General features: G+C 41.4%; 1 protein-coding gene across 1 annotated transcript in view; it reads right to left on the bottom strand.

Moving 5' to 3' along the window:
• Capn8 (calpain 8) overlaps positions 1 to 14,546 on the bottom strand; it is a 77,337-nt gene extending 62,791 nt beyond the window's left edge. The window contains exon 1 of the mRNA XM_027934774.3: positions 14,310 to 14,546. Within this exon, the coding sequence (XP_027790575.2) occupies positions 14,310 to 14,546 (237 nt within the window). The remainder of the gene's footprint in view (positions 1 to 14,309) is intronic.
• Positions 14,547 to 27,196: the final 12,650 nt, after the last annotated feature.

The following is a 27,196-nucleotide window of genomic DNA, read 5'->3' as shown; positions in this document are numbered from 1 at the left end:
TTCCAGAGAGCAAAACTTAATTCAGATGCAGTCAAAGGTATCAGACCTGCCAAGCCTCCACTCTCCAACTAGCATCTGCCCCCAGGCAATGTCCCAGCCCTGAGCTCTGTTCAGGCCTCCCCACCCCCTTCCTCTCTATTTGCTTATCCAGCAAGGATTTTTGAGTCCCCATTCTATACCCTGTACTACCTACACAATAGCAGGCAGGGAGGGGGAGGGGGAGCATGGTGAAATGGAAAAAGAAAAGAAATAAAACACTTGGACCCAAAGTATTTTCCATCTACATGGGAACGCCAACCTAACATTATTTAGAAGAAAAAAAAAAGGCAGAGAAAAAGACTAGTGCATAAAATGAGAAATGCCCAGTAGGGATGACGGCTGAAGATTACCCGTGGGAGACCATATGCATGTTGTCAGGAAGGCAGACTTTAGGAGCAGTCTACAAGGAGGCCCCCAAAGAAGAGCTAGATCTTCCTGTCCACCTGGAGGGCAGATCACTGGGGAGCAAGGATGGGACTCAAAATACAAGAAAGAACTGGCACTACATTTAATCAGAGGCAATTAAATCAATGGGTTGGGCTACATCAAGAACTCTCTGGCTGTGGAAGTGTGAGAATCATTTCCCTTACTCCACAGACATGAATAAATGATAGGTCAAAAGGAGGAGGATGGGCTGAGGGAAGGGGCATGAATGGGGATTCTGAGATTTTTACTCTGAGAGATGGAAGCTTCTGAATAACAGTCCTACAATCCTTTATAAGGCTGTCAGCTCCTGCCTACATGACCAGAAACAGCTTTATTTCTCCAAGAATTTAAATTAAAAAAAAAAACTTATCAACTTGTTTTTTATTGAGAAAGTAATATGCCCACAGGAAAAAAAAATCCATCAGGAAATAATGGCATGAGTGGCATGAGACAAAAAAAAAAAAAAAATTCCTTCCACTTCAGTTCTTCACTATCAACAATTTTTCCCCCCTGTCAACAATTCTTATATATCCTTCCAGAAAACTGTTTTCCAGTATAAAGGCACATTTTCATGTATGTGTGTGTGTGTGTGTGTGTGTGTGTGTGTGAGCTTTCTATTGCTATAACAAAATACTTGGGATAATCAAGTAAAAAAAAAAGAGGAAAAGTTTCAGTCCGTGGTCTGTTAGCCCATTGCTTTTGGGCCTGTGGTGAGGCAGCACATCATAGTAGGAGCATGTGGTTGAAGAAGCCCATTCACCTCATGGTAGTCAGGAAGGAAAGGAAAGGAAGAGGAGGAGCCAGGGTACCATAATCTCCTTCAAAGGCATGCCCTCCACCCCTCAACCCTCCCACCCCCGTGACTTAACTTCCTTCCACTAGGCCTCACATCCTAAAGGTGTCATCACCTCCTAATAACACCACCCTGGGGACCAAGTCTTTACCAGATAGGTCTTTGGAGGACATTCCAGACACAAATGATAGCAGTGTCTGTGGGCATAGGTGTACTGTCACATATACCTTTTACATTTTTTCTTAGGACATAGAGAGGTTTGCAAATTCATTAAAATCCCTCAAATTATGTAGCCAGTCCTCTAGTGAGAGAATTTTAGTTTTTGTTTTAGTTTGGGTTGTTGTTTTTTTTCAATCTTTTGCAATCTCTGATGGTAATTAAAAGAGCGAAAAGGCACCAGCCAATCTCAGTGTTCTCAAGGGCAGCTACCACCGTGTTCCCAGGTACCCAAGAGTTCCCAGTCCTGGGGTGGCCATTTCTTGGTGAACAAAAAGTGAAAAGATGTGGAAAAACTAATAAATAAAAAGAAATGGACAAAAAAGCAATTCAAAATTTGTTTTTCAAAAGAATACAGATCACTTGATCAAGAAAGAAGGGAGGAGAGCTCTCAAGAGGGGTTCTCAAGAATCTCTTCCCTTAAACATTCTCTCAATGTAGTCTCCCATTCCCCATCACCCGTTCACCCATCACTGCCCACAAATCTGCCTTTCTCCTCCACACCTCCAGGAAATTAATCTCACCAAAGTCACCAGTAATCACAGAATGAACATTTTCTATTCCTGTGCTACTGACTGCTTCTTAACATGTGATATTCTTGTCTTTCTCTCCCTCAGAAAACTCTGTTTCCTTGATTTCCATATCCTTGCTAGCTCTTTTCTCCTCACCTCTCTAAATCTTTCTTTCTAGTTTCCTTGATGGGTTCCTTTGCTCAACTCTGCTCTACTCTCCTAATAATCTGGGAACCCCTGGGCCCCCTCCTCAACCTGCTTGCAATGGTCCCATTTGATACATCAATCACATGCCCCTAAGCATTCTCTCTTTGTGAAATCATTCAAACCCATGCCTTCAGCTACTGACTATGATGACGCTTCCAAAATAACTCCCTGAGCTGTATATTCAGTACCCCTCACACTCCTCATGTGATATTGGCACATTATATGAATATTTAATAGATCTCCTAAGCTCTTCTAAAATCAAGCATTCAGTCAAGTTTCTCAATAATCTAAGAAGGTATAGGTAGTATTATGGTTCCCATCTCATGAATAAGGAAACCGAGTCTTAGGGAGCTTAATAACTTATCCACAGTCACTCATTTAGTAAGTAGCCGATAAGGGACCAGAACCTTGATCCATCTGACACCCAAGCCCATTTCTTCACCACTCTTCTGCCTAACAGTCCTCTGCTTGTCCATGGGTCTCTCTCTGCAGCTCCACAAGGTCTCTCTCAGCCCTAATCCCTGCAGATAACAGCATGCAATAAATCGTGGCTGAATTAGAAACTCCAGGTTCACTAACCCAAGGGGGAGCAGCTAAAGAAAGAATGGAAGTTCAAAAAGGAGGCCTCTCCTGCTCATTCTTATTCTAACCTCCCCACAATTCAACTCCTCCTTTTGTCTCTTGAGTCCTTGTTATGCAGCTGATGTGGTCTCACTCCTATCTCTCTGTATTTCTTCTTAAGATCAATAAATTGCTTAATTGCCCCAAAATGGACACTTCAGAGAACAGTATCATTGACTAAGCCACACCAGGCCCACTCACACTGGGCATTCGTCAAACTGTAGGGGCCTGAGCTGGGCATTGACCCAGCACAGTGGGAAAACCAGAAACCAGGATGCAGAGAAGCAGCTGTTAAAAGCATTCCCTGATCGGCACAGCCAGACATTTCCTTTGTGATAGGATTGTTGCTCTTTCCCAATACCCTGAGAAAAAATTGCCTTAAGATTTTGAATAATAATTTTTAAAAAAAAAAGCAATTCATCCTGAAAACCCAAGTTAGACTTGAGACCTTCATCTAGGCAAACTTGTCTTTCCAACCCTTGGGACAAAATCCAGACAAACCTTTTGCTCAGCAACTTAAGAATAAGTAGAAACACTCAGCAGGGTGAAAACATCTACAGATCAGGATTTATTCATTATTGAGAGGGAAAAACATTTACATATGTGTTCAGTCCTTCTCATCTCCTTTCCGCAAAACTTAACATCCCTTTGGGAAACAGGATCATAAGAGCCACATCCGAGCAGTTGACTTAAGGTTTCTAAACTAAGCAAGAAAGTGAAAAGCACAGGAACAAACAGCCTGAGTAAAAATGTCAAAGAACTTGAACAGACATTTCTCCAAAAAAGATGGTCAATAAGCACATGAAAAGATTCAAAATCACTAGTCATTAGGGAAATGCAAATCAAAACCACAGTGAGAGAGCAACTCACATCCATTAGGATTACTATTATCCAAAAGTAATAACAACAATGTTGGTGAGAATGTGGAGACACTGGAATTCCAGAGAGCTATTGGCAGGAATGTGAAACTGCACAGCCACTGTGGAAAACAGTGTGGTGATTCCTCAAAAACTTGAAAACAGAATTACCATATGAATTATCATATGACCAACTTGACTTCTGGGTATATAACCAAAATAATTAAAATCAGAGTCTAAAAGAAATATTTGTGCATTTTTTTATGGCAGTATTATTCACAAGCACCAAAAGTGGAAACAACCCAAGTGTCCACTGTAGACGAATGGGTAAATAAAGCAGGGCATGTAGACACCAGGGAACCCTGCAACCATAAAAAGAAAGAAAACCCTGACCCATGCTACATCTGGATGAACCTGGAAGACATTTTGCTAAGTGAATTAAGTGAGTTACAAAACCACTGATACTGTGTGGTTCCACATATATGAGTAGTGAAGTTCGACCTAGAGTAGACAAATTCATAGAGACAGGTGATTGCCAGAAAATGGGGGAGAGGGGGATAGGAAGTTAGTGTTCAATGAGTATAGAGTTTTACTTTTGCTTGATAAAAAGAGTTCTGGTGATGGTTGCAGAATAATGTGAATGTGCTTAATGCCACTGAACTGTACACTTAAAATGGCTAAGATGGTAAATTATATGTTTTCTATATTTTACCACAACTTATAAGTAAATAAATAAATATTAGATAGGGAAGTAGATAAATTGATTCATTGATTGATCAATCGATCAATCAAGCAAACTTTAGCAAACCACATTTCTTGAACACTCCACTCTGCTTGCAGATTCCTGAGAGGCCTTTTGGGAGAAAAAGATAAAGCATTTAGGGAAAGGCCAATTTTCTCAGAACCCAAGACACATCCATCCCCAATAGAGATACAATCATCTTCATGAACTCAGGAGTCTATTGTTAAAACCTACAAGATCGTAGAGGATAAGGCTGTGTCCTCTAATATAGCTTTGTGGGATGTGAGCATGAGGGTGGCTGAAGGCAGCCATGTGATAACTCCCCCTTGTTAACTGGGGAGGAAGAGGTTAAATTCTGACATCATTTATTTTTTTGACATGCACTTGAACATCCCAAAAAGGAGTCTTTCAATTCCACATTAATCAGTTTCCACTGCCTCATTCTCTGATTTCCTTGCTTCCCTTGACAGGTACAAATCAGCACATCCAACCTAAAATTACTAAGTTGACACAGACAGTGACACCAGGTGAAGACACGGTCGGGGGGAGCAGACAATGTGGTTGAGGAGTTAGTTAAGGGCTTTAAGATTTTCAAAGGGGAGTTTCAAGATGGCGGACCAGAGGGAGGCAGCATTCTATGTTACTCTGTGATCCAGATCTCACCTAGTCGGAATACTGCATCTCTGAGAGAGTTAGAGGACCCCTATACAGCTGCTCTCTGCAGAAATCACCAGCGCTATGACCCCGCTCAGGGCTCTGGGCCTCAGTGTTCGAGCAGGACCCAAGGCCCGAAGTTCCAGGTCACACAAGACTTGGCAAGCATCTAAAAACACATCTGCAGACCACCAAGACTTCACCCCGCTCCCACGCAGGTCACTCAGCTGCTACCTACCCTCAGCACAACGCCATGGCCTGGCTCCCCCAACCTCACCAGACAGCCCGGAGATGAAAGCAGACCTTCCGCCATCTTGGCTCAACATTTTTGCCATATTAGGTGGGAGCAGTTCCCAGATTGGATCTCCAGGGGCCGTGGATTTTTGCAGAAATCACCAGCGCTGCAACCACCCGCGCAGAGACCACCGGTGCAGAAATAAGAGCCTCTGGGCTCGAGTAGTCTCCGGACCTGGACCCAAAGCCCACAGTTCTAGCCCATGCATGGCTCACAAGCAGCTTAGCAGAAACATCTGTCAGCACATCTACAGAACTCCAGACTGCGCTCCGCTCCCATGCAGGTCACTTGGCTGTTACCTATCCACAGCACAAGGCCATCGCCCAGCTCTCCCCACATCACCAGACACCCTGGCGTTGGAAGCAGACGGACTCCATGTTGGAAAACCTTCCTCGCCATTTTGTGGTGAGTGTGGCTATCAGATCAGGTCGCCATTTGAGCAGGTACCCGATTTCCAATTCTTCCTCCTCCCCAACAGCGTTAACGTGGCACAGTGGCCGCCTAACACAAGAACAGCTCTCAGTTGGACAGGAGTGCAATTTGAACAGGGCACCACCCACCTGGTATGAGCCTGGGGATGAGAGGTCCGCAATTGGGAACTGATAAATAAGAGAGGGGAGGGGACTAAAGTCTGGAGCAAAACAGAGAGATCAGGATTTGGGAAATCTCCAGGCAAGAGAGGGAGACAATACCGGGGGCTCAAGTCACAAAAAAAGACCCGTGAGGTGCTATTTCCCTGCTAGGACTGGTGGGCAGCACTCCCCGCTTCCAGATGCTCCACACCAGGTCCAGTCTTCACATCCTAGTTACCTACACCATCCTGAGGGTAGAGACACCAACTGGATGAGACGACCTCACCTACTGGATGAGAAGAGAAAGAAGTGGATCTCTAAGAGTATTTTTTTTTTCTCTTTTTCTTTCTCTTCTACCCTTCTATCCTCTGGCCCTCACATCCCCAACATATGTAAAACCAAGAACTTTACATGAAATAGGACTTTGAGGACTGAGTCAGCTGAATAATATAATATAGAGGAATTGCATAAGCCTTTTTTTTCTTTTTCTTTTTTTTTCTTTCTTCTTCTTCTTCTCTTTTTTCTTTCTTTCTTTCCCTTTTTCTCCTTCTTCCTTCACCCTCCAAATTATACTATTTTAACATCCTGTATTTTTCTAAAAACATATGTGTTTGTTTTATGTACTCTACTGTCTTCCCACATAATTGTCTACCCCAAATTACCTCCTATCTATTCTCCTGCTACTAATACTCTTCACTAGATTTCTTCTTCACATTTCCTAAGATATGTTAACTATATACCCTCATATCTTCTCTCCTCAACATATTGTCCTATGCCTGACCCCCAGTTTATTGTCCACTGCCAGAAACTGTAAACCTTTTTATGAAAATACTGATTATATTTTAAAAAATAATTGAATCCAACATTTCTGGACATTGAGACTAAACTGTAAATGTCTTAATAACAAAAATTTGTTCATAGGTGATGTATTGTTGATATTGGGATCTGCTAACATTGTCCTTCCCCACAAAGGAGAGATCTTGGAACCCTACAAGAGCACTACAAATCTATAGGGTAAAAACAATAACGCACCAGATCCACAGAGCTGGAAAGGAAGACACATGAGCAACATGAAAAGAAAAGGGAAGAAACACATCATCAGAAGCATTGGCAGTTATAGCAGAAAAAAATTACAGAGAAAGATTTCAGGATATACAAAATGTTTTGGGACCTCAAAGAAGACCAATGTGATCCTGCAATCTGTACATGTACCCCATTTGAATCAAATGTATGATATGTCAAGATCATTGTAATGTTTTGAGCAACTAATAAAAAAAACTTTAAAAAAAGACATAAAAGAACAAATACAGGCAGTGAAAGATCACTTCAACAATAAACAACATAAACAAATCCAAGAAGCAAAAGATCATCTCAACAGGGAGACAGAGGTTATACAAAAAAAAAAAACAAACAGAAATCCTTGAAATGAAAGAAATTATAAACCAAATTAAAAAATCAAATGAAAGCATCACCAACAGAGTAGAGCACTTAGAAGATAGGACAATGAAGATCAAATAAATCATCTTGCAAAGAATATAGTCCACACAGTGAAAATGATAAGAAACCACGAGCAGAACATTCAAGAAATATGGGATAGCATAAAAAGACCAAATTTAAGAGTTATTGGGATAGAGGAAGGTATAGAGGTCCAAACCAAAGAAATGAACAATGTATTCAATTAAATAACACCAGAAAACTTTCCAAACATGAAGAATGAATTGGAAATCCAAATTTAAGAAGCCTACAGGACACTAAATGTACAAAATCACAACAGACCCACACCAAGGCACATTATAATGAAAATGCTCAACATACAGAATAAGGAGAGAATTTTAAAAGCCATAAAAGAAAGAAATCAGATTACATATAAGAGAAAACCAATTAGGATAACAGCAGATTTTTTCAACCCAGACCCTGAAAGCTAAAAGATCCTGAAACAACATATATCAAGCTCTGAAAGATAATGGGGGCCAACCAAGAATCTTATATCCAGCAAAATTAAGCTTTAGATTTCAAGATGAAATAAAAACCTTCACGATAAACAAAAGTTAAAAGAATTCATAGCCAGAAAACCGGCACTACAAAATATCCTTGGCAAAATATTTCATGAAGAGGAAATGAAAATCAGCAGAGGGAGGTAGTACACTAAAGGAAAAAAACTGATCAAAGAGGAAAACCAATTCAAGTAAAATAACAAAAATAAACAAATATGGCCAGAAATACAGATTGTGTCTCAATAGTAACCCTAAATGTTAATGGCTTAAACTCACCAATCATAAGACATAGGCTAGCAGATTGGATTTACAAAAAAAAGAAGACCCAACAATATGCTGCCTCCAGGAGACTCATCTGATAGGAAAAGACATACACAGACTGAAGGTGGAAGGCTGGGACAAATCATTCCACTCACATGGACTGCAGAAGCAAGCAGGGGTTTCCATACTCATATCAAATAAAGTAGACTTCAAACCAAGTTTAATCAAAAGGGATAAATATGGACATTACATACTGCTAAAGGGAACCATACACCAACAAGCATAACAATCATAAATATATATGCCCCAACAATGGTGCAGCTATGTTCATCAAACAAACTCAAGTTCAACACAATAATCTTGGGTGACTTTAACACACCTCTCTCACCACTGGATATATCTTCCAAACAAAAGTGAATGAAGAAACTATAGAATTCAATAATACAATCAATAGCTTAGACTTAAATGACATATATAGAATATTTCAACCTGCATCACTTTCTTCTCAGAAGCACATGGATCCCTCACTAACATAGACCATATGCTATGCCATAAAACAACTCTTAGAAAATACAAAAAAGTACAAATACTACCATGCATTTTATCAGATCATAATGAAATAAAATTGGAAATCAACAACAAAATAAAAAATAAAAATTTCTCAATCACCTGGAGACTAAACAATATGCTACTGAATGAACAATGGGTCACAGAAGATATCAAGGAGGAGATTTAAAAAATTCTTAGAGGTAAATGAGAACATAGACATAACGTATCAAAATCTCTGGGACACTATGAAAGCAGTACTAAGAGGAAAATTCATTTCATGGAGTTCATTCCCTAAAAGAAGAAAAAGTCAACAAATAATGACCTCACACTACATCTCAAGCCCTAGAAAAAGAAGAACAAACTGGCAGCAAAAACAGTAGAATGCAAGAAATAATTAAAACTAGAGCTGAAATCAATGAAATCGAAACAAAAGAAACAATTGAAAAAATTGACAAAACAAAAACTTGGTTATTTGAAAAAATAAATAAAATTGACAGACCCTTATCCATGCTAACGAAGAGAAGGAGAGAGAGAGAACTGAAATCACCAGCATACGTGATGAAAAAAGATAATATCACAACTGACACTACAGAAATACAGAAGATAATCAGAAATTATTTTGAAATATTATACTACAATAAAAATAGAAGACATTGAAGGCATTGACACATTTCTTAAGTCATATGATTTGCCCAGATTGAGTCAGGAAGATATATACAATTTAAACAGACCAATATCAAGTGAGGAAATAGAAGAAGCCATCAAAACCTTACCAACCAAGAAAATCCCAGAACCAGATGAATACACAGCCAAGTTCTACAAGACCCTTAAAGAAAAACTAATACCAATACTCTTCAATTTATTCCAGGAAATAGAAAAAGAGGCAGTAATTCCAAACTCATTCTATGAGGCCAATATCACCCTGATCCAAAAACCAGGCAAAGACACATCAAAGAAAGACAACTTTGAACCAATGTCTCTAATGAATCTAGACGCAAAAATTCTCAAAAAAATTCTGGCAAATTGAATACGAAAACATCAAAGATTGTGCACCATGATCAAGTGGGATTCATCCCAGGGATGCAAGGTTGGTTCAACATATGGAAATCAATAAATGTAATTCATCACATCAATAGACTTAAAGATAAGAATCATATGATCATCTCAATTACCACAGAAAAAGCATTTGACAAAGGCTATCTACGTAAAGGCTATCTACGCTAAGCCTCAGGCCAACATTATTCTAAATGGAGAAAAATTGAAGGAATTCCCTCTAAAGACTAGAACAAGAGAGGGATGCCCTCTTTCACCACTTCTATAGTTCTTGAAACACTGGCCAGAGCAATTAGACAAGTGAAAGAAATCAAAAGGATATATATGGGAAAAGAAGAATTTAAATTAGCACTATTGGCTACCTAGAAGACCCAAAAACTCCACCAGAAAACTTCTAGAACTCATAAATGAATTCAACAATATAGCAGGATATAAAATCAACACCCATAAATCAAAGGCATTTCTGTATATCCGTGACAAAGCCTTTGAAATGAGGAAAACTACCCCATTCACAATAACCTCAAAAAAATAAAATAAGATACTTGGGAATCAACTTAATGAAAGAGGTGAAAGATCTATACAATGAAAACTACAAAACCCTAAAGATAGAAATCAAAGAAGACCTTACAAGGAGAGTAACTAAGATCAGAGTAGGGATGAAGAGCAGGAGAAGAAGATTAACATTTAACAGGGATGAGAGGTGGGAGGGAAAGGGAGAGAGAAGGGAAATTGCATGGTAATGGAAGGATACCCTCAGGGTTATACAGTGGAGGGGGTAGAGAGAGAGGAGGGGAGGGGAGGGGAGAGGTGGGGAGGGGGGAGGGTGGAGGATGGGAAAGGCAGCGGAGCACAACAGACACTAGTATGGCAATAGGTAAATCAATGGATGTGTAACTGATGTGATTCTGCAATCTGTGTATGGGGTGAAGGTGGGAGTTCATAACCCACTTAAATCAAAGTGTGGAATATGATATGTCAAGAAATTTGTAATGTTTTGAACAACCCACAATAAAAAATTTAAAAAAAAAAGAAATTAAAAAAAAGAAGACCTTACAAGATGGAAAGATCTACCTTGCTCTTGGATTGGCAGAATTAATATTATCAAAATGACCATACTACCAAAAGCACTATACAGATTTAATGCAATTCCAATCAAAATCCCAATGGCATTTCTCTTTTTTTTTTTTTTTTTTTTTTAATTTTTTATTGTTGGCTGTTCAAAACATTACATAGTTCTTGATATATCATATTTCACAATTTGATTCAAGTGGGTTATGAGCTCCCATTTTTACCCCATATACAGATTGCAGAATCACATCAGTTACACATCCATTGATTTACATATTGCCATACTAGTGTCTGTTGTATTCTGCTGTCTTTCCTATCCTCTACTATCCCCCCTCCCCTCCCCTCCCCTCCCCTCCCCTCTTCTCTCTCTGCCCCCTTTACTGACATTCGTTTGTCCCCCTTGTATTATTTTTCCCCTTCCCCTCACTTCCTCTTGTATGTACTTTTGTATACCTCTGAGGGTCTCCTTCCATTTCCATGCATTTTCCCTTCTCTCTCCCTTTCCCTCCCACCTCTCACCAATGGCATTTCTCATAGAAATAGAAAAAGCAATCATAAAATTCATCTGGAAAAATAAGAGACCCAGAATAGCTAAAGCAATCCTTAGCAGGAAGAGTGGAGCAGGTGGCATTGCTATACCAGACCTTAAACTATACTACAGAGCAATAGTAACAAAAACAGCATGGTATTGGCACCAAAACAGACTGCTAGACCAATGGTACAGAATAGAGGACACAGAAACTAATCCACAAAATTACAATTATCTTATGTTAGGCAAAGGTGCCAAAAACATGCACTGGAGAAAAGATAGCATTTTCAACAAATGGTGCTGGGAAAACTGGAAATCCTTATGCAACAAAATGAAATTAAACCCATATCTCTCACCATGCATAAAACTTAACTCAAAATGGGTCAAGAACCTAGGGATTAAACCAGAGACTCTGTATCCAATGGAAGAAAAAGTAGGTCCTAATCTCCATCATATAGGATTAGGCCTCAACTTCCTTAATAAGACTCCTTGATAAGAATTAAAACCAAGAATCAATAAGTGGGATGGCATCAAACTAAAAAGTTTTTTCTCAGCAAAAGAAACAATCTGTGAGCCGAACAGAGAGCCTACATCCTGGGAGCAAATCCTTACCCCTCGCACATCAGATAGAGCACTAATCTCTAGGGTATATAAAGAACTGAAAAAGTTAAACACACACAAAAAAAAACCCCACACAAATAACCCAATCAACAAATGGGCCAAGGACCTGAACAGACACTTCTCAAAAGAGAATATACAATCAATCAACAAATATATGAAAAAATGCTCATCATCTCTAGCAATCAAAGAAATGCAAATCAAAACTACTCTAAGATATCATCTCACTCTAGTCAGAATGGCAGCTATTATGAAGACAAACAATAATAAGTGTTGGAGAGGATATGGGGGAAAAGGTACACTCATACATTGCTGGTGGGGCTGCAAATTGGTGCACCAATATAGAAAGCAGTATGGAGATTCCTTAGAAATCTTGGAATGGAACCACCATTTGACCCAGCTATCCCTCTCCTCGGTCTATACCCAAAGGACTTAAAAACAGCATACTACAGGGACACAGCCACATCAATGTTTATAGCAGCACAATTCACAATAGCTAAACTGTGGAGCCAACCTAGATGCCCTTCAGTGGATGAATGGATAAAAAAAAATGTGGCATATATACACAATGGAATTTTACTCAGCAATAAAAGAATAAAAATCATGGCATTTGCAGGTAAATGGATGGCACTGGAGAAGATAATGCTAAGTGAAGTTAGCCAATCCCCAAAAAACAAGTGTGGAATGTTTTCTCTGCTATAAGGAGGCTGACTCATAGTGGGGTAGGGAGGGGGAACATGGGAGGGAAAATGAATTCTAAATAGGGAAGAGGGGAGGGAGGGAAAGGGAGGAGGCAGGGGATTAGCAAGGATGGTGGAATGTGATGGACATCATTATCCAAAGTACATGTCTGAAGATATGAATTGGTGTTAACCTACTTTATATACATAGATATGAAAAAATGTATTCTATATGTGTAATAAGAATTGTAATGCATTCTACTGTCATGTATTTAAAAAAATAAAATCAATTAAAAGAAGATTTTCAAAGGAAAGAGAAAAACTAGGCAAAGGGTAACTGACACCTGACTTTGGTCATGAAATGAAGTATTTCATGACCCCTCTCCATTCCCGCATCACCCCCTCCCCCAAGCCACCAGAATGTTTCCTCTTCCCTCAAGTCTCTCCATCATTCAGAGGTAACACCTCAGGTTCTACAATCTATCCTCTGTGCCTCTGCTGAGTACATGCTTCATTCTGTCCTGAGCATCACTTCTTGAAACTACAGTATAAAAGTGTAATCCCAGGCCTTGATTTTTTCCCAACATTCCAGGGTAAACTGAAGGTGTCAGCAAGGTAAAGGAAGAGAGGCCGTGGTGGGCAGGAGTTGCTGGGGGGGGGGGGGGGGGAACTATGGTACAAAACAGAAGGAATTGCTGGAGTTAAAATGATGATTTTGATCAATTAAATGATGAGAATAATTTTGAACTTTTCTTATGTTCCTTTTTCAGCCACTTCCAGGAATAGAAACTATGACTTGATCTCCTTATCATGTTTTAGAAGAAAAAAGGTGCCCTGAGCTAAGGGCTCCTGAGGATATCCATTTAATAGCCCTGAGACCATATCAGGTGCCAGACACTAAATAGAGCATTTCAATTCTCACAGCCATTCTTTTTGGATGGGGTTCTTTTCCCTGAGGTTAAATCCCCTTGACAATGGTCATACAGTGATGGGTTCCGGGCCTAATTTGGGAAGACAATTCTCCATCCTCTGCCTTTGAGTTTCTGCAGTTATCAGTGGCAGCATCCAGGAGCTGGGAGCCTTCTATCTGCATCCACAGAGGCATGGCTCCCACCTGTCCTCTCCACCTGTCAGCCCTGATAAAACAATGGCAATCCATGACCTTAAGCAACCTGCACCTTTCAGGAAAGCTGTTGTATCACTCACCCCAGGCTTCCTACATTTAGCATTGATTTCCTTTGGGCACTGGTCCAGGGGCCACTGTGCAATAATAACTACCATATATTCTGTGCCTCTTACATGATAGACACTATACTCAGATTTACCTCTAGTTCTTATATCAACACTGAAGACTAGTGCCAGGAGACCATTTTACAGATGAGAAAACTGAAACTCATAGAGGCTAAGTTATCTGCTCAAGGTCTGCACAGTCAGGATTCAAATCTAACCTGTTTACTTCCAAAGCCTGTGCACCCACTTTCTGGAATAACTCACTGCCTAAAAAAAAATGAAATATGGAATCCAAAAATTTATAATCCAAAGCCATGATTCTTCAACTCCTGACCAGATAGATGCAAGGTTCCTCAGCCCTATAAGACACTCCGCTACAACCTCACCCCTTACCGTGGGTCGCTTCCAAATGATGCCTTGAGTTTGGGGGGAACCTGGTCCAAGATCCTTGTAGCCCAAAGCTGATGGACATGCTGGGAACTCTGGGTCCTTAAATAGGGCTCCTGATTTTAAGCACTGTTGCCTCAGAGTCTCAAAGTCCTGGCCCAAGTATTTCACAGCGTTCTGGTTGGAGCCAAGACCCTCAGCCACCGCACGCTGCTTGGACATTCCTGCTGCCAGGGCCGCCATGACCATAGGCTCTGTGAGTGGACAGGAAGACAGAGATGCTCCTCACTCTCAGACTCCTGCCCCACTGGGAGGGGAGCTATAAGACAGCGCAGAGAGAGGTGGGGCAGGTAAACATTTCACCCAGGGCTCTGATCCAGAAGGAAGTGAGTCATGGCCAGGAACAAATATGTACCCAAGGTGCGAATGAGTCTGTCTCACAATCTCCTTTACCTTTCACAGACAATTCGGAGTCAGGGGACCTTCCAGTGCACATCCCAGGCTCTTAGCCTAAGAAATACACCAGGGCCTCTACCACTTCTCTTTGCAAAGCCTGCTCACCTCACACTGGACCCTTTGTAGATATGAGAAGGTTGTTAAAAATTCACCAAGGAATTGGAGACGTGGCTCTGAGTGGGTAGAGGGTAAGTGGTTAGAGCCATCTCCTTTTTCTCCAGGAAAGCTTGGTTTCATATTTTCTAGGAAGGCAAAAATACCAGCGAGATGATTCATGGAGCTGATTCAGAGTAACCCGACTGGAGGCGGTTCAACCTATGAACAAAGGTTTGGCCTCTGACTGCCTTGGTCTACCAGTAATTAATCTGGGCTCCACCAGTAATTAGCTATCACCTCAAGCCAGTTATTTAACCTCTTTCCCCTTAATTTTCTCAGCTGCAAAATGGCAGATAATCAGAAAATCTACCTCATAGGATTGTTTGGAAAAGTTGATGAAGTAGCACAGGGAATTTACATAGAATCCTACGTGGAAAGCATTTAGCAAATGTCAGATATCATTATTCCTCAGAGTGGGGACCAAAAAGAGAAGCCCAGAAATCAGGAATCTTGGTTCTAATCTCAGAAGTCAGTGACAGGCTGTATGTCCTTGGATTAGTCACATCTCTCTGGGTTCCAATTTCCTAGACCCCATCTACCCTAAGGATGCACACCTTATCAATGTCTCTCAAATTTCAGTGCATGTGGCAGGCTGTATAATGAACGCCCAAAGAGACCAGGTCCTAATCTTTGGAATCTGTAAGTGTTACCTTTTTCAGAAAAAAAGGATTTTTGCAGTTATGATTAAATTAAGGATCTTGAGATAAGGAGATTATCCTGTCCTAAATGCACAAATGTCCTTATAAAAGGCAAGCAGTGGGAGACCTGACAACAGACAAAAGACAAGTCAAGGTGATCAGGGAGGTGGAGGCTAGAGAGATCCTGCCACAGGTCAAGGAATGCTGCAGCCCCCAGACACTGGATGAGGGAAGGAATGGATTCTCCCCTAGCATCACTGGACGGAATGTGGCCCCACCAACACCTTAGTTTCAGCCCAAGGAGGCTGATTTAGGACTTCAAGCCTCCAGAACAGTAAGGGATTATGTTCCTGTTGTTATAAGCCACCACATTTGTGCTAATTTATTACAGCAGCCACAGGAAACTAATGCAACATGCATAAGAATCCCGTGGTGCACTGGCTTAAAATGGTGATTCCCTAGCAGGCCTTACTACTGCCCCCATTCGGAAAATAAGGAGTTCTGATTTGGTAGGTCTGAGGTAAGACCCAGAATCTGTAGTTTTTAAACCATTACCTCAAAGACAATGCAAATACCAGGTCCAAGGACCACACTCTAGAAATTCTGGACCAGCTTACCCCTAAGGCCTCCAGCAATGACCTTCAAGCAAGTGACCATCCATATGTTCAGCACTTAGCTAGGTGGGTGGGTCTGAGTGAGCAGAAAACAGGGTCTTCTTCCCAGGTATGCAGGAACAAAAAAATTGTGATATCTCAGGTTTCATCAGAAATTCAAGGTCAAAATGACCTTCAGAGGCTCAAGTTAATATCTGAAGGACTAAGTATGGCCCCTTGGGGGTTCCACTTCATTCCCTTAACATCCTTTTTACCTTGATCCGACATCTCCCCACTATTCAGCTGATCACCTGATTATTATATTTTCACAGCCCACAAAGTTGATTATCATCTTATATGATGGACCCAGCCTTCCTTAAAACCAGAACCACAACTCCATCCAATCCAGACAAAATCCCCTCAAGGATTTTGTTCTTATTTGGTAGATCTGAGGTAAGGATTCTAGGAGAAATCCAGCAACACTGCATGGGAAAGGAAAAAGGAATGTTCTTTTTTTTTTTTTAATCTACCACCTAATTATTTGAATCCTGGGATCAATGTCCATGAGCAGTTTCACTCTTCCCAGAGTGGACATTTCAAACACAAACCTGACCATGTCACTGTCATGCTAGAAAGCTCCCCAGTGGCTGCATACCACTCTTGGGAGAAGAACAAGGGAATTTTTGCACAGCCAGTTAGTCCAGGATCAGAGTGGCCCTGCCCACCTCTCCTCCTGTCTCCTGGGCCTCTCCTCCCTCCCAGTTCTCCCCTCCTGGCTTTCTTTCCAATCCTGGAAGATCATCTGGATTCCACCTGCTGTGCCCTTCATCTGAAATGTTCTTCTCTCACCCTCATCCTCTGCTCATTCTTCAGATGCCAGGTGCCCAGGAAAGGTTTCCCAGACCCCACTCCACACCAAGTTGTTTCTCCTTTTATGGGCTATCATATGCTCTCATAGCAACTGAAATACCCTACAGTCACTGAATGATTCCCCTCCACCCCGTTCAGCTCTGATCTCCACAAGGGCAACTACCAGCATTAATTTTGCTCAGCATTGTATCCCTGGATCCTAAATAGCTCCTGAAACAAAGGAGGGTCTCAGCAAATATTTGCTGCTCCCAGAGATCAAAGATGTCCACTGGCTGGATATGTCTAAACCAAATATAATGGACATGACACCTCCCGGCAGGGTTGTTAGTTGATGAATAAGGATCTCCTGGGATTGCTTTCCCATGCTGTTTCTTCACTATGCCTCCCCCAGAACATTCCCTTTAGACTGACAAAAATGAACAAGTCCTCCTCCAGCCAATTGCCGAATAAGCACAGCTGGTAATTTTCTTTCCCCACCAGAGAACTCCTTTGGGGTTAGCAATCTCCTTCCCACCCCACCTGCCTAAATTACCTCACTCCTGCATCCAGATGCTACACAAACAAGCCCTTTCTCATCTAGGCAGGCAGGTCTGAGCCACTGCAAATAGAGCCCTCATTTGCTCAGTCATGAAAAGAATAGCAAATGGAGTTGGGAGGTCTCTGATAAGCAGCCTCTTGTGAGCAGATAGCAAACATCTACCTGTTATCCCATCGGGAGCCCAGGAGGAGGCAGCCATGCCCACTGTCTCTGTCCACCTGGACAGATGTTATCTCCTCCCTCATGCCTCAGACACCTGCAAGAACCCGTGCCAGCTCCCTGCCAGGAAGCCTCAGGATCCATTACAGAGGTGATGAGGCTGTGCAGACACACGCCTGGCAGCACCTACCTAATAAGAACACCTCCTGGCAAACAGCCCAGGTAAATGTCGCTTCCTTCTCGGTGCATGTCAGGTGAGCCAGAACACTGAGTTTTAACCACAGGAAGGACCCAGGCAATAGAATCTCCTCAGCAGCAAAAAAGATAAATGACCCTGGTTGCACCCAAGAACTCAAGTGTGTTCCTCAGATAATTAAAGTTTGCAAAGCTTGTTTTCTTGCATAACTATAACTTTAGAAAAGGGAGAGGTGAACTCCAGCAGCATGTTTCTGCCTCTTGAGGCTCCCAAGTTCAGAAAGCTAAGGCAAGCAAGAGTTAAATTCAGTGTCAAGGGTATTACAGAGTCTCAATCCTTGCTGATAGAACATAAAGTGGTGTGGCTGTTTTGGAAAGCAGTCAGGAATTTCGTCAGGATGCCATGAGTTGTATGGTAACTCCCAGCGACATTCCCCATGTCACAAGAAATTGAAAGAGAATTGAAAATATATAGCCACACAAAAACTTGTACACAAATACACATAGTAGCTTTATTCACAGAAATCAAAAAGTGGAGACAACCCAAATACCCATCAATGGATTAGTGGATACACAAAATATAGTAGGCATATGCAATAGAAGAGGGAAATACTCTTCCATATTACAACATAGATGAACTTTGAAAACCTTATGCAAAGTAAGTTGAAGCTAGTCATGAAAGGACACATATTATATGGTCAAATGAAAAGTTATGAAATACCCAGAATTGGCAAACACCTACAGACAGAAAGTAAATTACTTTCTAGCGATTAGGCAAAAAGAGGAATCGGGATTAACTGAAAATAGGTAAAAGTTTCCTTTGGGGAGTGAGGGAAATATTATGGATTTAGCTAGTGGTGGTGGTTGCACAGCTAAAGATCACATTTTGAATGGATACTTGGAAATAGTGAATTTTATGCTATGTGAATTTTACCTCAATAAAAATTTAAATGGGGAGAGAGGGTATTGCAGAAGGAAAAAGCTGTAGTGATCCAAACATTCACCGGTGGTCTCTAAGGAAAAGATTGGCTTCCCATCTGCCCAGGACATCAAGTGCCCCATTCATGCCATGGAGTTCGGGGGCTGTAAGACTAAACCCTGTCTAACAGGCCCCAAGAAAACATAAAACTGGATGGATCCAGGTGCTGTAGGCTCATCTCTTTCCAGGTTTCTGGAATGGCTCATTGCATCTTGGGATCACACCTCAGGCCCTCCTTTCAGGCAAGAAAGTACTCAGGCAAGCCCAGCTGTAAGGCCAGTTAAGATTGCCCCCTAGTGGCCAACTCAGATTCTGCTGACCCAATATAACTGATATAAAACCCAACATGAGAATGGAATATTAGGTACACCTAGCTCTTTCAGGTCTGTAGTTAATTAGACCCAGAGCAAGTCCATTGTCAGGTTAGCCCAATGACACTCATGCAGCAAACTTGAACACAAGTCTTCTGAATTTAAATTCTATGTTTTTCCCATGAGATAAGACCTACACTTCCCAGGGGGAAACCCTCAGCTGGGAAATAGGCCATCATGAGGAATGGTGCCTGAAAGGGATCCAAAGACACACACCCCTTCCTCCCACAAGGCTCCTCTGTGCAAACACCATGGACTGGCATTCATAAGGGGTAGAAGGGTAAAATGACAAGCACTGTCTGCCCACAAGGAACTTCAGTGTCAAGGCAAGACGGGGCAGCACTCAGAGAAAGGAGAGGTGGCTTCTGAGGCTAAAGAGCAATAAGGAGAGCTTCTTATTAGAGAAGGTGGAGAAGGTGGCATTTCAGTGCTAAAGAATAGGGACTTGGAGGGTGATGAGGCCTTTTTAAAAAGACTGTGGGAAGGGGATGCTGAGATATGGAAAGGGCAGGAAACAGTAACCCTGCACACAGTACCAAGAGAACATCAGTGATCAGGGTGGCTCAGGAGCAGGAGGAGAGATGGAAGATGAAGAGACAGAGGACCCTTGAATGCCAACATATCAGGTGTGCAGTTTTTCACTCCAGTTAGGAGGCAGCTTGTTATGATTTAGATATGAGGTATCCCCCAAAAGCTCATATGCCCAATTAAAAAAATGGGGTAGGGGGAATAAATCTTGTACAAATTAAAAGAAAAAGAAAAGGGGTAGAACCACAGCCTCTGGGACAGGAGTCCCCTGTACTTCTCCCTTGCTAGTAAAACTATAAAACTTCTTTTTCCTTTTTTCCAAAAATAAATAAATTAGTTAAATTAAAAGAAAATAGTTTAATAAACTTTCTTTTAAAAGCTCATGTATGAGACAATGCAAGAACATTCAGAGGTTCAATGATTAGATTATGGGAGTTGGGACTTAACTACTGGATTAATCCACTGATAGGGATTAACCAGGTGGTAACTGTAGGCAGGTAGAGTGTGACTTGAGGAGGTGGGTCACTGTGGGCATACCTTTAGAGTTTGTCCCTGCTGAGAAGAGCTCTCTCTGCCTCCTGACTGCCATGTGCTGAACTGCTTTCCTCCTCCACACCCATCCACAGTAATGTTCTATCTTATCTAGGGCCCAGAACAATGGAGTTGGCCATCTATGGAATGAGATCTCAAAACTGAATAAAACTCCTCTAAAATTGTTCTTGTCAGGTCTTTTGGTCACAGTGATGAAAAAGATAACTAAAACACTGCTGATATGAACCAAGCAAGAATTGATGACAGCCTACATGGGGTAGTGGCAGTGAGGCTGGGCCGGTGGGGAAAAGAGTTCCCAAGGTTCTTCCTCTGTGAGTCCAGGGAGGCTGGCAGGAATTCACAACCAGGATATCTCCTGTGACACTGCAATAAAATAAAAATATTACTCAGTCTTAAAGAAGAATGAAATTTGGCATTTGCAGGTAAATGGATGGAGCTGGAGAATATCATGCTAAGTGAAATAAGCCAGTTCCAAACAACTGAAGGCCAAATGTTTTCTCTGATATTTGGACACTAATTCACAATAAGCAGGCGGGGGAGGGGGGAGCAGGGGAGGGAAGTATAGAGGTTCTTTGCTTTAGGCAGAGGGGAGTGAAGAGAGAGAAGGGGATATGGGGATAGGAAGGATAATAGAATGAATCAGATATTATCACCATGTGTACATATATGATTACATGACTGGTGTGATTCTACATCATGTACAACCAGAAGAATGAGAAGTTACACTCCATTTATGTATGATGTGTCAAATGCATTCTACTGTCACGTATAACTAATTAGAACAAATCAAAAAATGTTAGACTTTAAAAAAGGGTTGCAAAGCAACATATATAGCTGACCCAATTTATATGAAACAAATGCAAAGCAAACTACATTTTTTATGCATGAGAATGTGAAACATATTTACGTGAAATTGGCTACATGTATGTAAATTTCAATACATGAATACGCACAAAAATCTTAGACAACCAATTCAGTTCAGTTACTTCAAGAGAGAATGAGTTTGTATATTTGAAATGGAGAAATATTATTTTTTATTTTAAATAAGTTTTTATTTTGATTTATATATTTTTAAAGTACATTAAAATGAGAAATAAATATATTGACGATAACTTAGATAAACAACGGGGAAAAGAGGCATGATTTACTATCTTAAAGATATTAGTTTTTTGTTTTTTTATTTAGATTTGGGTTTTGAAGAACTCAGTTCTTTGAGAAACTAAAAAAAAAAAATGTGCTTTTTCTTTAATTCACTGTTGATTTAGATACATTCAGTCTTCACTTAGGCCTACAGGAAATAGGGCAAGTTTGATGGCTTTGTAAACTCAAACTTATGCTTCACTGCGTTATTCTGTTCTGTCCACTGTAGGAAAAGAGTTAGTAAGTTAATTACTGTTTTGATAACAATATGTCCTTCAATCTATCTTCTAATACTAAAAAACTAAGCACTTTTTTTTTTCCAAAAAACAAAATTGTAATCTGGTCTTCATTTCCACATTCTGACACAGAGCTCCTAAATCCCTTGGAATTTCCTGGTGGCAGGAGCATCTTTCATTCTAATGAGGTGACTCTTGATGGACTCTTAGACGGGGACTGGTCACCAGAAGAAGCAAACCATGATTCAGAGATTGGAACTTGCAGACCTCTCCCCATCCCATCCTCTGGGAAGGGAAGAAGAGCTGAAGACTGTGTTGATAATCAATCATGTCTGCATGATGAAACCCCCATGAAAATCCCTGAACTGTGTGGAGTTTGGAAAGGCTCCAGGTGGCTGAAACACATGGAGGTTCTGGGAGGTTCGTGCACCTGAAGAGGACGTAGAAGCTCTAAGCCCCTTCCCAATCCCTGGCCCTATGCTTATCTCCCATCTGGCTATTTCTGAGTAGCATCCCTCTCAAATAAACTAAGATTCTAGTAAGTATGTTTTGCCTGAGTTCTGTGAGCCTTCTAAGCAATGACCAAATGCAAGAAGACAGTTGGAGGAACTTCCAATTTGTAATCAAATCAGACAGAAGCAGCTACCCAGGCCCCACCATTGGTCATGAGATCTAAAGTGGTGGGCAGTCTTCAAAGAAGGAGCCCTTACTCTGTGGGGTCTGTGCAAACCCCAGACAGTTAGTGTCAGAACTGAGTTAAACCATGGGACACCATGCTGTTGTTGGGAAATTGATCAGCAGAGGAAAAAACACACATGGGTGGCATCAGAATTGAAGTGTGGTTTAAACACAGGAAAGCAGCCAAAGCCTCCTATATCTCTCTTCTGGCTGGCTGAGATCTTAACCTCACCCTCCCCACCAGCTGCCACAGTTCAGAATTCTGGATAAATAGGGAAGACTCCAGGAAAGAGGCAGGGCAAAGCCAGAGATTCTCCTGGTTTTGGAAAAGAAGCCCCTGAAATAGCAACTGTGTGCTTTTCAAGGCCAGTGTGAGATCAAGGGAGTTTCGAGTTTACAGAGATGCATGGAGATTATGCATAATCTGGGAGGCAATTACTTACACTTGAGGTTGTTCTTGTTGGGTTTGTCATCTTATCACACACTTGCCTGCCCTCAGTCCCTGTTGCCAAGTGGCCACCTGCAGCATCAGTTTTCTCCTTTACTGGGCCATTTCCTCTAGCAAGAAAACTTTTATAAATTCTAGTATCCTAAAAAACAAAATGTTTTTTAAGCCAGGTGTGGTGGTGCACATCTGTAATCCCAGTGACTTGGGAGGCTGAGGCACGAGGATCACAAGACACCAGTATTCTGCCCTCACCCCTCTGAGTCCTTTACTATCTTCACGTCACAGGCTCTGGTGTGAGTCCAGTCAAAGCAGCCAGTCCTGCTTGTTCTGTGGGAGGGTTGGACTGCTCTAGAGCTGTCATGGCCACTTTCACAGGGGTCACAGAAGACAGCCGGGGCTTTCTAACTAGGAATATTTGCCCCCCCCAGACTGTTTGGTGACATACTGGAGCATAAATGTGTTCTCTTGGATTGTCAGTTTTTTATCTGAAGTTTACATTTTATAAGAGGATTTTTTTAGGTTTTTAATAAAAACTGCTATATGTCTCCTTTGAGACACATAAAAGGACTCCAGACTCAATTTTCAAAAATGTATATTTGCTCTTCAAGTGTAGGGTTCTCCTCTTCCCTTTTTAGTGAGGCGATTGTGAATATAAATATATGAACTAGAACACATTTTAAAAGGAAAGATAAATACAAAGATCAGAATGGTGACCCCTTCCATCCTGGATTCGGGGATGGCAGCCCATAGAGAGATTTAAGTTTTAGATAATGTTTTAATGTTTAGTGAGGCCATGGAAACTGAAGGGTTCATTATACTATTAATAATAAATAAAGGAAATTAAGGAAAGCCAAATGTGGATGAATGATGAACGTGTCACAGATTAAAGATTATAATTCATCTAATTGGGAACATTATCAGTAAAAAAAAAAAAAAAAGAAAAAGAAAGAAAGAAATTCCCACAGCAGAGAGAAAGAGAAAGAGTTATGGGTTGGGAATCCTGCCCAAGGAGGGTCAAATCTAACAGGATCTGGAAGTGAAATCAAGTTGGAGGAAGGTGGCTGCAGGTGTCAATCATGTCCCTCTTGGCTACACTTTGAAACAGCCACACTTCCCATCTTCAGTTCCCCTCATCACTGGGACAATAAAAACACTGAATTCTCTGCTGGGATTTTTTTTCAAAGGAAAGGCAAAGGAAGAAAGAAACTTCAATAGAGTCTTATGACACTTCCATTGTGCAAGGAAATTTAGAGGGACACTCCGACCTGAACCTGTAATAGATAGGTGGCAATTAGTGCATATCATAGCAATTTCCCAACGTTGTCTCCAAAACATGACTGTAGATCCTTCCCTTGATTACTGATTGAGCACATGTCCTGCCCAGTCTTCCTCCTAAATGTCCCTTCAGTCACTTTTCTCCTCTCCTTCCCCACGGCCATTATTTAAATGCAATTCTTTATTCCTTCCAGTCTGGATCATAGCTAAAGCCTTCCAAATTTCTCCATCTGTAATCTCCCCATTCTTGTCCTGTAACTTCAAAGTATTCCAATGCTCCTCACCTAGCCTTCAAAGTGACATCCCACCTCCTTGGCACAGCACCATGACCCTAACTATCTGGCTCCTGTCCCAGCCCATCACCATCACAACTCTACCCTCCCATGGGTCTTCCACACAGAACTAGCTGTGGGCAGCTCCTCCACCCTCCCCACTTCTGCTGACCCCTCTAGCTCAGTTGACAGAAACTACTACTCTGCTCTCTCCCTGCTTCGCCATGACTCATCTTCCTGGATTAAGTTCAAATATCATTCCTCTAGAGAGAGCCCCAAGATAAATACTACCCTGTGCATCTGTTCTTGTCAGCTTTTTTGCTGCTGTAACTAAAGGATCTGACCAGAACAATTTTAGGGGAGAAAAAGTTTATTTGAGGGGCTCACGGTTTCAGAGGTCTTAGTCCATAGACAGCCAGCTGTTCCATTCCTCAGGTCTCGAGATTAGGCTGAACATCAAGGTGGAAGAGTGTGGCAGAGGGAAGCAGCTCACATGATGATCATGAAGCAGAGAGAGGGGTATCCACTTGCCAGACACAAATATATACCCCAAAGGCACGGCCCAATTCCCACCTCCTTCAGCCACACCCTACCACTCCAATTACCACTCAGTTAATCCTTATCAGGGGATTAATTCACTGATTGGGTTAAGATTCTCACAACCCAATCATTTCTCCTCTGAACATTCTTGCATTGTCTCACACGTGAGCTTCTGGGGAACACTTCATATCCAAACCATAATAGCATCACACCGAATTGTAATCATTAGTTGACTTCTCAGCCACCTCCACTCCTTCTGTTAGAGTTAGAATCCCTTGCATGCAGGAACTATATTTTTTCATTCATATGCCTTTATCTCCTTATTTCCTAGTACCTGACATATAATAGGTGCTTGATGGATTAGATATCCTAGATATGCAAGTCATATTAAAGTTTTGTATCTCATACCCTTGGGCTGACAAGAGACAGTACCATGAATCCCAGAATGGAAATAACTATAGATATTTAAGTACACATGCATCTTGAGGACTTTCATTTCATACTTGATTCTCTGAAAATGTTTGAAAGCATCAGTTACAACAAGACCACCCAAGAAGGATCAAGGGAAGTTCTGATTATCTAGAGAAAATAGCAATAGATGCAGCCAATAAGAGCCCAAACCAAGAGTCCAGAGATTGGGTTTCTGGCCTTGGTTTTGCTACATTATCTAGTTGCCTGGGGAAGTCACTTTAATCCTGGGTCTTCCTTTGCTCATCTGCCACAGAGGGTGTGAGAAGCCCAGAGAACAGCCCTGCTATGCGCTCAGTCTAGTTAAGCTTCTCTGAAGGGAGGGCTGCTACTTCAGTTCCCCTCATCACTGGGACAATAAAAACACTGAATTCTCTGCTGGAATTTTTTCAAAGGAAAGGCAAAGGGATACCTGGACAAAGCCACCAACCCAGAGCTGGACCAAACCTTATCACCACCACCACCACCACCACCACCCTGTTTCTGCAACAACACTCCTGTGCAACAGCAACTGTCATCAACCATGTTCCACAAGCAAGGAAACTGAGTTTCATCATAGCCACAGAAAAGAATTTGAACCCTGGTTGTTCCCAACTTAAACCCCCATGTCTGACCAAGGTGCTGTACTGACACTGTTAAAGTTATACATGATCACTTTATTATATGTAGACTGCATATTATGGAGACTGCTCCATATTATGCACAATATGGAAACTGCTTTTTTGTCACTGGAGTCCCCATGGTGGGGGTGGGGGGCTGGGTTCCTGCTGGCTATCCCAAGGGAGATACTCCTCACCTTCCAACAGCAGATAGTAAGGGCTTGGGGCACTGGAGGCAAACCCTGCCCCAGGGTTGGGACCTCTCAAATCAGCTGATATCCTAGTTAGCTGAAATTAGACTGTGAGCAGGATCAGTCAGCAGTAACAAATGTTTAAAGGAATCAAAGCCACAGTGTTCTGGCTCCGGCAGCTGGTGGTCTCTGCTGCCCCCTAGAATTCTATTTGCTCCCAACAGATCTGTGGCCTCTAAAACCAAGTGCCTGGTATAACATTATCTTGTAGCAACACCCTTTTTCAATCCTCAGAGGATGGATACTACCTGAGTTTTCTGAAAATACCTATGAATCTTATTTTAAGCACATTTTGAAGTAACTAGGGACTCTGAAAATTAGTAAAGGAAAAGAATCATACTTGAATCCTGCCTTTCCTGGGTGGACTGTGTTTTAAGGTAATTTAGTAATTGATAATGCAATGCTTTTCTCTATAGAAGAATTGCAGTGTAGGAGAACCAGTGGTAGAAGTCACCATTTTACAACCCTCGATGAAATAATGGAGGTAGGCAGTTGCCACCAATGGATGCTAACACGATTAAATGAAAGACTAATGAAGAGCTTTAAGATGGACAAAACAGACTGAAATACCTATACATACTTATGTACAGAACAGTATTTCCCTGTTATGTGATATAATAGGGTGCATCATACAGGCCCACCTGTGAAGAATTGTGTCCTCTCCCCAAGAACAAACTGAGTCCAGACCTTATTGCCAATCTAGAGAAAACAGGAGATTAAGCAGTGTTTCTCAACCATTGCATCACTGACATTGTGATCTGGATAACCACTAAAAGAATAGCAAAAAGAATATATAACTAAATAACCTTAACAGTGGAGTGAAATAATAAAAAAATAGTTAATACAAAAGAAAGCACAAAAAAAAGAAGAAAAGTGGATATAGAATAGATGAAACAAATAAAAAGCAAAAAGAAGGCAATAGGTTTAAATACTATTTCAGTATTCCATTAA

The sequence above is a fragment of the Marmota flaviventris genome, chromosome 12 (assembly GCF_047511675.1).
Source record: "Marmota flaviventris isolate mMarFla1 chromosome 12, mMarFla1.hap1, whole genome shotgun sequence".
Classification (NCBI taxonomy): domain Eukaryota; kingdom Metazoa; phylum Chordata; class Mammalia; order Rodentia; family Sciuridae; genus Marmota; species Marmota flaviventris.
Note: the sequence above shows the minus strand (reverse complement) of the source record. Positions and strands in the feature narration are given on the sequence as shown.